The 12562-nt window shown below is 37.5% G+C and overlaps 1 protein-coding gene across 3 annotated transcripts in view; it reads right to left on the bottom strand.

Moving 5' to 3' along the window:
• The window catches only part of NETO1 (neuropilin and tolloid like 1), a gene marked incomplete at both ends in the record, with an annotated part of 69790 nt that extends 58447 nt beyond the window's left edge, over positions 1 to 11343 (bottom strand). For all 3 annotated transcript variants that reach the window (XM_084306688.1, XM_084306689.1, XM_084306690.1), the window contains 3 exons: positions 5991 to 6128; positions 7672 to 7725; positions 11316 to 11343. In XM_084306688.1, the coding sequence (XP_084162814.1) occupies positions 5991 to 6128; positions 7672 to 7725; positions 11316 to 11343 (220 nt within the window). The remainder of the gene's footprint in view (positions 1 to 5990; positions 6129 to 7671; positions 7726 to 11315) is intronic.
• Positions 11344 to 12562: the final 1219 nt, after the last annotated feature.

Raw genomic sequence — 12562 nt, 5'->3', positions numbered from 1 at the left:
TATATGGAATTATATGAAATTCACAATTCCTGGAAATTAAACTATTTTGAAAGTGAAAGAAAAATAAAATCAGACAATAAAGTTTGTAAAGACAATTAATGCCACCTTGGGTGAGGTTTAAATACAGAAATACATCTTTTAGATTATAGTAATAGTCTGAATAACTGGAAGATATCATTAATTATTTTTTTCAGATGTTTCTACTCTTGGTGTCATATATTTACAATAAATATTATTTTAAACTTAACTAAAAAAAATACTAGGGGAGAAGAAAGCAATCATCACCTTTCAGTCTGTGATCACATTTTTTATGCCCCTATTCATGTAAAGAGACTTGTTGAGATCTATTCATCATTCATCTAGGGACTGTAGAGTTAAGTATCAGAAACTCCAACAGAGTAACACTTTGGGTAAACTTGAGAATTCTTATTAAGACTTGTAAGTTTTATATACTCACTATCCAAAATACAATGTTACTATCCTACTTAAAGATTTATTTTAATTTGTTAATGTTGCAAACTAGATATGAATATTAATTCCACTAGTGTTGTTAGTGTCAAACAGCATCTTAACACAGCATATAATTCCTCTGCTTTCCATGGCAACAAGAAGATACCTGCTTCAAAAATGACCTTTCCCATTGTTCTTGTGTATATACCATTAACATAACACATTTGTTCTCATTAAACTATCGGTGTTAGGTCTCACTATTCCATTTTATACTAAGGCTTACCAGGGCAAGCCTAGCTAAAGCAAGCAAGTTAAATACTTAGCAAGCCTTGCTTGAACCCAAAACTCAACATATGGTAAGAATGGGCGTAAGGCCCCCTCTGAGTCATACATATCATATAGGTTTTGTTGTTGTTGTTGTTGAAAAGGAAACTTCAAGTCCATTATAATCTCACTATAATATAAAAGAAGTTCTTGTAAAAGGACTTGTAAAAAGGTAAATGAAACTCGGTTGTACAAACTTAAGCATAAAATCAACTGACTCAGTAGAAGTATGGCCTGGTAAAGACTATGCAATTTTTGTAGTATCCATACAGAACTCTGAATCTCACATTGCAAACTAGTTTTACGATCAACTTTTTGCCATAGCATACTCTCTTCTATTTTTATTTATTTTTCAACAAAGTCAAGATAAGGCTTATTCTAGTCAAGCTCAGTTCTTGTTAAAGGATCACAGAAAATCACATCAGTTCAAGGAGAGTTCGAGGAAGTTTTTACTTTTCGCCAGGTCTCCCATGGATTCAGTCTGCAACACTGGAACAATGGAGTATTGATAGTCCATCAGCACTGCTTCTCCACTGCTAAATAAAATAAGGCTGGGGGCTGAGCCACTGACTGTCCTTATTCCTTCAACCATTAAAAACACCTCCTGGCATGATTTTGTCCCATGCCATTCAGAACTGCCAAAAACTGTCTTAGGCATGATGTAGTGGTCCTCATTGGTCAAGGACTATTCACAACTAGTTTGGGTATGTACTATTCACTAGGAAGGTGAAAGGATGTTGGATTGTGCCAATCAGTCTTAGGCCTGACTTAAGTTTTATTATTAGCACAGGTACAGCCCATGTCCCAGCCTGCTCTGCACACTAGCCCAAATGGTTCTAGGTTCTTTCTCATAACTCATCTGGGGAATGTAATATTTTGTGTTTCTGTATTTTCAGTGACTGTGGTCATTACAGAATATTGGGCAAAGATAGAATGGAATACTGTGCAAGCATCCATGCTACCTTTCCACTATGTGCTTTCAAATACACTTCCATGCTTCATCTTAGAGTAAAAAATTAAATGTTTTGGTTGCAATAATCTACCTAAGTGATTCAGATCTTCCTGAAAATGACAGTAAGGGAAGAAAACATGATTAAGATTCCCAACTTTAGCTGTCATTTAGCCAAAAAGGTGTCTTTTTAGAGTTATACTCTGACTTTTACAAAGGGTTTCTTTGCTATAAGTGAGTTGAAGCAAGCAGGCATTGTATGAACACATCTCATGCCACCGTTTTGCCTTCAAATTTTGTGTACAAATTTAAAACTTACGGAAATAAAGCAATAAAAAGTACAGAATGATGACTAAGAATAATGTATAACTACAAAAAATAAAATAAAATAAAATAAAATAAAATAAAATAAAATAAAATAAAATAAAATAAAATAAAATAAAATAAAATAAAATAAAATAATAAAATAAAATAAAATAAAATAAAATAAAATAATAAAACAAAAGAGTAAACAACCAGCAGCCACCACAACAGTAAAAAGAGAATATATATCTCTTCCACACTGGAGCAGTATCTGGACATCTAATCAGAAAAGAAGGGGTAAAGTGGTAACTTCTGATATCCTCATTAACAGGTAAATCATATTCACATCTTCAAAAAATTTTTTTGGTGGTTACTATGTCAGAAAAAAAGATGTTATAAAGTCCAAATTAAATATGTTGAAGCTATCTCATAAAGTGATTGTACTTCAAATATTAAAATTTTCCATATTTAGCTTCTAATTATCTTTCTTCAAAGATGTTTAATACCATGGAAAGACTTCTTAATGCTTACATGTCTTGTCATCTTTTTCATCTAATTATCTTACACAAGTGCTATCTTGAGATTTTATATTCAATGAAAATAAAAGACATTGGGTTCCAACTTTCAGAAGAACATTTTCAGCAACAAACATGCAATTAAGGTTTTAGTTCTGATCAGCCTGTAGGTCTGCATAACTGACAGCTGAAGTTAAGCAAAAATATCTGTTTTAATTTATGCAACTGCATGGAAATGAGACACTGAACTCAACCCCTGCCCACATCTATCAGGGCTGTACAGAACTGATAGTCCTTGATATTTCTGGTTGTTTGGCTATTACTGACAAGTAAATCACTTATAACCTCCTTCTAAAAGAAGATTCTTTCCTCATTTTAATGAACACTATTTGGACACAAAAATCACTAAGAAATACCAGAGGACTTTGACATGAGATTTTTCATACAGTGAAATGTCTAGAAATAAGGTGTTTAATGACCTTAAGTCAAAAATATGGAAGACCTTCAAGAGAGCTAACTTTAAATATCCAGAAGTATATACAGTGGAAGATTTTCTTTATATCTCCATAAATCAATTCTAGTCTATACCTATAAATAAGCTTGTAGCTATTAAAATAAATAAATAAATAAATAATCAAAACATATAAGATTCCAGATTTTCAAACCAGTTCTTAAAATATATTGTGTAAACTATGTCTATCCCACTCCCCACATATTTTTAGCACCAACAAAAACTGTTCCTACAGAAACTCCTGTGCATATATCTCTTTGAAGCACACATGCCAAATTTTCTGCAGTCTGGCAAAGGCTGCTGCTGCTGCTGCTGCGGTTGTTGAATTTTGCAGCTGTGAATTTTGCCAGGTAAGAGTCATGAATATTCAAAACAAGGGTAAAATTGGGGCCAACAGGGAACGTAATGTTATATACTCAGCTATTTCCTACATTCTCTATATGCCCAATAAGACTGAACCAAAATAAATAAATAAATAAATAGATAAATAAATAAATAAATAAATAATGCATTTTGAAAGGCAGATGGGACTCACCAGAAGCTCCTCTATAGCATAATAATTTTTGTACTGAGTCTATGACTTCTGGATGACCTAAAGGACTTATTTTAGAAAGGCATCCAACCTGGACTTCAAAATTCCTAGTTGTTCCAACAGCTAATTGTCATTACTACCAAAATAGAAGGAAAAAAAAAAAAAGGGGGGGGGGGGGGGGGGAGACAAAGAGAGAAAAACAAAAAGAAAGTTCTAGCTGTTTGATCTTCTTATGCTGATCTTCTTTGACTGCTAGTATAGGCTCCACTGCAATCAAAAATGCTTTTCCCTTTTAGAAACTCACAGTGTATGATCATGGCAATTTTTGCCAGCTCTTTTACTTTACCAAAGTAATTTAGAAATGATAAAAGGTTTGCATACATTTAAGATGAGCTAAAATACAGGGGAAAAAATTGTATCTTGAGATTAAATTCAATTTTGTTACAACAAACTACATGCTGCAGTCCTCACTCAAGTCCTTTATAGTCAGTAGGAATGGTGTTTGAGAGAAGCCACCAGAATTTGCTGTAGATTGTGTATGATAGCAAAAAATAAAATGAAGGAAAGAAAGCAAGCAGACAGGAAAGAACCTGTTGATCCATATATGTATTTAAATTCAGGTCACACAGCTGTCAGAACCTGCCACACTGAGTTATCTAAGACATACAAAGAGGAGAGAGGAATGTGGGGATGCTATACTGGATCACATTAACAGTCCCCCTAGTATGCTACTAGATATTCAACAGCAGAGAGAAGCTATTCTAAGTTTTTTGAAATATCAATATTAATTACAGGAATAATAGGTATATAGATATGTTTCTGGTTTATGCTCAGGTTTAACAGATGTTTAGGTTCTGGATTAGCAAAGATTATCCACTCCGTATACTGTTATCCTGCCTCAAAGATATTGCAATTAGTAAAAAAATAAAAATAAAAAATATATATATATATAATCTTTTTTAACCCTTTAAATCTTATGTCAGTGAGTATATATAAAAGATATAGGAAAAGTTTTTCACTTCATTATATTTTTCTGTCATATCTATATGTTGTAAAAAGTATAAATTTGAACAAATAAGTTATTCTAACTACTATATATATATATAGTGTATATATATGTACATATGTTTGCTCTTTGGTGTGTCTCTTTTTGCCTTTTTTCAAAACAGTCACTTTTTAAAGTATGGTTACTGAGACATTTCTATTTATTTTGGTGACTTTTTTCAGACATATCTATTCCTGATCTTTTTAGAAGACAGAAACAGGTAGAGCTGAATATGTTGTGCAGTATACATGGTTTTCACCAAATTACATATTGATGCAGTTAATATTATCACAGGTTTTAAGCTATGCAGTTAGAATCCAAACTTTAGAACATGGTTGGACACACAGTAGTAGAAAGCAAGTGTGTTGTAAGAAATTATGTGTTGGGTTGTTTTTTTTTTGTTTTGTTTTGTTTTGTTTTTTGCTTTTTTTTGTTTGTTTGTTTGTTTTATATATATATAATAAGAGGTCTATTGAATTCAGGCTATTTCTTGTACTGCTCATTACTCCAGACTTGTCAACATGGAATTTCACCTTCATCACAGAAGATGTTTGATTAAATATTTCCTTTATTAATTGTTCTTAGACATTTCTAATTTATTTTAAAACAGTCTATTTCAATAGTGTATTAAGCCACCTTTCAGCTTATTACCTATATTTTCATAAGCAAGTAATTAATATGATAAAGACATGTCTTTACTATAAAGAACATTCAAACACCTTCTTACTAATGAGAGGAACAACTCATGGTTTAAGATACTGGATTAGGGTTTACAAAAGTGGTCATATTTTGTTTCCATAGCTCTTCTCTTTGATTATAAGATTATGTCTCCATGCCTCAGTTTTCTGAAGATGAAATAGGCTTACTTTCTCCCAGCCTCATGGGCTGGGAGAATAATTTGACTACTATATACAAAAGACATGGATTTAGCTTTTGTTGTTGTTGTTGTTTGTTTGTTTTTCCTCACTCCTTTTATTCATTTCTAAATATTCTGTCTTCTGCCATGTTACAGCATTTTAGATTCTATACATTCTCTGAAAATACTGAAATAATTATACTGTTTATCACTAAGGAACTCCTGCATACTTACATGAGATAATTTATTAGTAGTATCAGAAAACAAATCTAGTATTTGCAAGTATTTCTTAGTATGTAATGCAACTTATTTAAAGGAAAGGGCAAGGCAAGGCAAGGCAAGGCAAGGCAAGGAAAGGAAAAGAAAGGAAAAGCTTTTCTAAACCTTGCTTCTTGAAAAGATTGATCATGATCTTACAGGCTTTACCTACTGTTTACATATAGCAAAGTAAAATACATTTTTGAATCAGTTGAAGATAGAATACAAAGATTATTTTGTTGGTCACCTTCAATAATGTAGACACACTCTCTGTCAGGAGGATATTTGTTGGGATAATTGGGAGAAGTGAAGATGCCTCCTTCTGCATATTTTGTCCAAGTTCCGCACTGCACTGGTTTCTGTCCTTCGGCAGTAGTCTGCTTTTCTGTGAAATGATCACATTAAGTATTATATAGTTAACTGTTGTTATGTCCCTATGAAGCTTTGAACTCTCTTACAGAATAAAAGAGTTTCTTCTCTTGGTGGTCTCAGCTTTTTTCTGTTTAGACTGTATGATCATTGATCTGGAGGGGAATGAGTCAGTGCTTTAAGGATATGAACCTATAATTCTCATTGAAAACATAGGTTTTTTTAAACAAAGAAGAGGCTTGGATGTCTAGGGGAAGTAGTACTTATATTGCTTTTTAAATAACAACCTTGTAAGAAAAACATGTGCTCAAGAATGGGAAACATGAGTTTCCCACTCACATATCTCAAAAGACTCAAACATGTGCCTTGTCAGCAAGATACAAGCTGTAATACCAAAATACGTCAGTCACAAAATCAAGAAAAAAAAAAATAAATCACATCATACTGATAGAATGTAAGAACTGTTTTTATTTTACTGTGGCTTGACTCTAGATTCACCTGACAGAGATGGATGGAGGAAATCCTGGATTCTGATTCAAAAATATTCTTTATTTTTATTTTGCTGTTTGCTGTAGAATTAATAATTAGCTCTGGGGTCACAAATCACAACCCAGAACTTTCCTCTTCCTAGGTGAGTCATCAGAAAAGAGAATCAGACCTTTTCATCTGCTTTCTTCCTAGCCCTGAAACTCTTGCATTCCTTTCAGCACACTCTCTGAGAGCCTGGACATGAAGCTTTGAATCTTTTCAGGTTGAAGGAGATGAAGAATCACTTCTTGAACATTGTACTTTAACTAGTAAGCTAAAATAAAATGGATTTGTTGGAGGAAAAAAATTAGGCTTGATGGATAGTAGGTTCTAGGAAGGGTAGAAATTTCCAGACCTTACCCAGGCCTCCTGGGTAAGGCCTCCTATGTGTTGCTCCAAATCAGGTGCCTATATCTAACTGTTCTAGCTAACTTTAGCCTCTCATGTTCAGAGATGAGTTGTTTGCTCTTATGATCAATGCAAACGGATACAGGATAATTCTTCCTGTCCTGAAACTTCTAAGGATGATTTTAACCACAAGAGATTTGCCTTGTACTCTGCATACATTTCTCTTTCTTCATGGTCTGTATCCAAACTAAGGACGGTGTGGATCTTAATTTCCTAAAATGAATTCAAGCCTGCAGGGACTGAGCATGCAGACACAAATTCAGACACACACTGTGCTTATCATCTCTCCCTGCATGGCTGTCACCACACTTAACATCCAGGGTTTTCAAGAACCTTTTTCTATACTCAAAACTGCACAAGAAGCCAGGATACCTAATTTCAGATTTTGAATTCTACTTCAACAATCAAAAAGACTTTAAGATTAGACAGCTCAGTACCCAATCTGAACATGTCAATCTGGAAGGACGGGGCGGGGGGGGGGGGGGGGGGCGGGGGGGGGGGAGAAGTTTACAGCCTTTGCAAGAGTCAGGCTAAGCCTTTAATTAGATATAGCCATGGATCAGGTCACTAACTCACTTCGGGCTTTAATATGATGTCTGAAAAAATGTCTGAAATTTACATACCTGTTCCTTTTTTGGTTGCCCCAGACAAATGTAGGATGATTAGACTTGCTACAACTGAAAGAGAAATATACATTAGATGATATAACAGTGTGATATGGCCAGCAAACAAATCAACTGTAAGCAAAAGGATATAAATTAAATTACTGTACAAAACCGATGTTTCATTTACTTGGATTTTTATTTTTTTTATTATTATTATTTTTTTTTTGATCTGCCTATGTATTTATCTCTGTGAATGTATCCAAATTAAGAGAAGTTTTTGGCTTAAAACAAAATTTTCAAGCATTGATGTTTCCCTCTTTTAAAAAAAAAATAATATTAGAAGAAAACATTTTACCAATATTTATATTTATATAATCATCAGTTGGTTCAGTAATAATAATAAAAAAGGCTGTATTTATAGACAAAGACCTACTAAGGTTCAGTGCCACTGGTCTCACTTAGGCCCCTTGCCATGGCATAATAATATTTGAAAATAAGTACTTTCATAAGCTATGAAAAAAGTGAAGGGTTGTCTTTTTCCATTGAGGTATATGCAAACCTTTGGTGAAATAAATTATTGTGTGTGCTTAACAGTCTCATTACACTAGTTTGTTTGACCAGACAAGGGTATGTTGCTTTATGCTGCAGTGAATTTGCAGTCTATTTTACAAACAAAAATCTCCTGTTTCCAACCATACCAATACAGCTGGGGCTTGGGAGCAAATGTGGATTTTAACTGCAGATAATTCTTGAGTTTCTGGGTGTTAAGGCTAAGAGGGAAAAGTTCAGATCAATAGCAAAGAGGCTGGTTTGGAAGACCAAAATGACTGGATAGCTACCTGATGAAGCAGACATGCACTGATGGTAATCATATCTTTCTCCCATCTCCTAAGTCCAATAGCCAGTTTGGCTATTGGAGAAAGTGGGATAGCAAGAGCATGAAAGAACAGGTACATGAGTTCCTGGAATGCTCAGAATTTTGACCCCAGATAGTTTGGCATAAAGCCCAGACATAGCACTCAGACTGCACTAAAGTTAAAGTGGAGATGAAGTTCCTTATTTATCCTGAGTATTTTGAATTGATCTGCTGCCATTTGTATTGTTGACTATGACAAGGAATTGATGGACCTGTAATCTTTAATAAATGTAGTTGAAAGACATATTTTCTTCTTCTTATCTCCAAGAGATGCCAAAAATCATCAAGAGCTACTACGAAGGTACCCAAATGGTCCTTTTGAAGATGGTGCTTGCATACTTTCCAGCTTTTTTTACTGCAAATTGTGTGCAATTTTTACCTTGAAGGAAACAAGTCTCTTTGTATTTCCCAAATTCTGATAACATGGAGATCTCTATTTCTATGCCTCTTCCTGTATGACAGAGGGCTTTAGCTCTGGATGATGGCTAACTTATTAAAGAGGTAAAGGTCGTAGTGCTGGGAAAATGAAGGCTTGGCAGCATATTCACTATTTCTTGGTCAGGCTCACAGTCCCCGTGTCTTTTTGAATCCCCCAGCTAACAGAGACGGATATTGGCAGATCTGGTGGCTAAAAACTCTTCTGTGTCATGGGCATTCAGTGAGAACATTACATCTTCTGCTCAGATCTGGATGCTATCCAACCATTCATGCCTTTACTCTCCTCAGGGATAGATTCTGGAAATACATCCTAGCTGGGACTCTGTCCATCAGCTATGTCAGAATCTGAAGGCAATGAAGGATTCACGCATTCACTAAGTTGCTCATTTACTTAGCTGGGTTTCATGCAGTGAACATACTGCATCTATGCCTATAATCCTCACTAGTCAAAATCTAATTTCTTAATATTTAAGGTGGTTTGTTGTTGGAATATGTAGCCAGCTGCCAACATTCTTTCTTCTCACGAATTTATAAAAGCTCTAATGGAAGGTACAGCAGCTAAACAAACCCTACATGAGAAATGTTTCTTCTTGGGCAATTAATTCATATATTATTCTAACAGCTTCCCTTCAAGTATTTTTACCTATTAACACTTCCCTGTTTTTCTGCATGTTAAAAATTAAGTTCAGAGAATTAAAGAGATTCAGTCCAAGTTAATGGGATATTATTACAGATATGAGAGCAAAAACACAGGTCTTTTCAATTCCAGCTGTTACCACTAGAAAGAGTGCTTCCAAGTTGCAGAGCCATGTTATTCCAAAGCAGGGAGCTACACTTACACATTAGCAAGCCAGTATTTATTATTAATAAGGAGTCAAAATGGTACTGATAATAGAATGTAACATGTAATAGATAAGAAGAGACTAAGAGACTCTAAGCTTTTTTTTCAGCACATATCATATCCAGCATTTGGAGTGAAATACTTCTCCCATATTAAAATAAATAAATAAATAAATAAATAAATAAATAAGAAAAAAAAAAATCTTCTTGATTTAGTAGCATTAACACCACCATTACAAAAATATGTATGATGCCAGAAAGTAATTAAAATTATGAGCTTTATGGGAAAAGATAACAAAATATTTTTCACTCAAGCAGTCAAGATAGTCCATTTTATTCTATAACCCCTTGAATTTTTCTTTCTCAAACAATGGGAAAAGAACAGTGTTTCTCACAGAGGTATAAAATAAAAAATAAAGAAGAAGAAGAAGAAGATGATGATGATGATGATGACTCCAAAGAGATCAGTCACAGTCTTTTTTCATTCAAAGCTGTCACTTGGGAAGCTTTGACAGTACTGTAACAATATTGGCATTATCCGGGTTTGGGAATTATTTCGAAGAAGTTTCCACTACATTTTTGTTGCATTCTCTGTCTTCCTCATCCACTTTTCTCTCCTAATCAAGAGTGTAATTATAATCACACTTTCTATTTCCACTGATTACGCATCTTTGCATTTTCATGGATCCATGCTTTTTTTTTTCCATCACAAGTTGTATATTAAGAGATTTATCACTCTTCCAGGCAGCTTTTCAGAGGATATGATTTGGTATGGACACGGTTAGCCTAGCAAAGAGTTTTGGGAAAAGCGATACCTGCCCATAGCACTGTTGTTTTACAGGTATGGGCGTAGGGTGATGTGCTGAAACTAAGGGGCCAGACAAGCCCCTTCAGCAGAGGGGACCCTCTGCAAAACTGTGGCAGGGGAGAGGGTCCTATCCATTCAGCCCGAGGTCTCCGACGAATAATTAACGCATTTCGCGGCCTCCGTGTCGCTCCGAGAGGATTTATCCCGAGGGGGCCGCCAGCCTGGGACCCCGGCCCGCCCTGGCTTTCCCCGGCGCGGCGCTCGGTGCTGCCCCGGGGATGAGGGTTCGAGTCCCGGCCAGGGCATCACAGGAGCGCAGCCGGCACGAGGGTCGCCTCTCTCCCTTTACCCCCACCATGCCAAAAAAGACCAGACGCGTCGCGCCTGGGTGACAGCCACCAGCCCACACGAGCGTGACCGTGGGGCTGACAGATACCTACCTCCCTCTGCTGTACCGCAGAGTGATGGGGAAGGAGATGGTGCGGTTGTTTTTTGGGTTTTTTTGGTTTTTTTTTTGGGGGGGTAGGGGAAGATTGCCCCCAGGGCGCGGAGTCTGGGCGTCCCGTTAGGCGAGTTGGGGAGGCAGCGGAGGGTACGAGCCCGTGAGCGGCGGCTGAGCTCAGGAGGGGAGGGGGCGGGCAGGAAGAGGGACATACTCACTGTGAAAGAAGCTGCGCCCATGGGTCATGTCTGTGCCTTACACAAGGGGCTTCGGTCTCCACTAATTCCATTTAGATACGGGAGGACTTCCAGTGACGGGGAGAGGATGGAAGTAGGAAAAGAAGAAGAAAAAAATCCTGAAGCCCACACACACAGCAGAGCAGAGCAGCCCTTCCTCTCGCTCTCTCTCCCTCGCCGCCCTCCACTAATCACCGCCGGCTCGCTCCCATCGCACCCGAGCTACCGGCAGCACCACCAGAAGCGTTGCATCGCGGCGGCGGGCAAGGCGGCGGCGGCGGCGGCGACCCGCGCATCCAGGTGCCGGCGGGCGGCGGCGGGGCGAACCGAGCCCCTAGTCACCAGTTTCATACAAAACCAAAAGCAGATCGAAGCATTTCCTGCAGGACTCCGAGCCCAGCGATTTCCAGCCCTTCGGCTTCTTTTGATGCATTGAAGAAGGGATTAATGGGTCCGTCATCAGCTCCCTGTGCTTGCTCCTCTGAAGGGGTGGGGGTGGGCGGGAGGGAACCCAAAGAGGAGGGGTGGGGGGAAGAAAGATTTACCAAATAGGGGATTTAGTCATATTTGTGTGCAATGCGATTCTTATTAGAGAAAAAATCCTTTAAAATCGCACAAATCCATTTTGCAAAGCCCTCTCCCTATGCGTTGCATAGTATCAAGTGGTTGCAGTGTCAAGAGGATGAAAACACATTGCAGCGTCTCAAATCCTTTCTGGTATGGATGGAGTGAGATAGAGATGGATGAGGATAGAGAGATGTCCCCTCACTTCTCCAGTCCAGGGCGAGAAGCAGAAGAAAACCCTGGAGACTCTTCCATTTACTCAGTGCAGAGAAGGGGAGGGGAGGGGAAGGACGTGAGGGTGGCGGTGGTGGGGAAAGAATGATTTCAAAACTGGGAGAGGAAGAGTGACAGGAGAAGGATCGTTTCCCCTCACCTGGTCACTTTATGGATCAGACAAACCGCTCCTGAGTTCCTCCTTGAACTGCACCCTCCACAGGGAGCCTGAAAGGATCTTCCCCTCTGAGAAAAGACTTCTCCATTTGCACACACACACACACGCACAGACACAAGCACAAAAGGGAGCAATAAAAGTTTAGCTGTTAATCCTCCGGCCGCAGATACAATGATTGCCTCTTCCAATCAGCCCAGAGACAGCAGAAAAATCTCTCCCTTTCTCTCCCCCCCTTCCCTTCCTCAGGCTTATCATCCTCCCCGGCTACATCTCA

The sequence above is a fragment of the Netta rufina genome (assembly GCF_964035555.1).
Source record: "Netta rufina genome assembly, chromosome: 2".
NCBI lineage: Eukaryota > Metazoa > Chordata > Aves > Anseriformes > Anatidae > Netta > Netta rufina.
The sequence above is the reverse complement of the archived record's forward strand: the minus strand, read 5'-3'. Positions and strand labels throughout refer to the sequence as shown.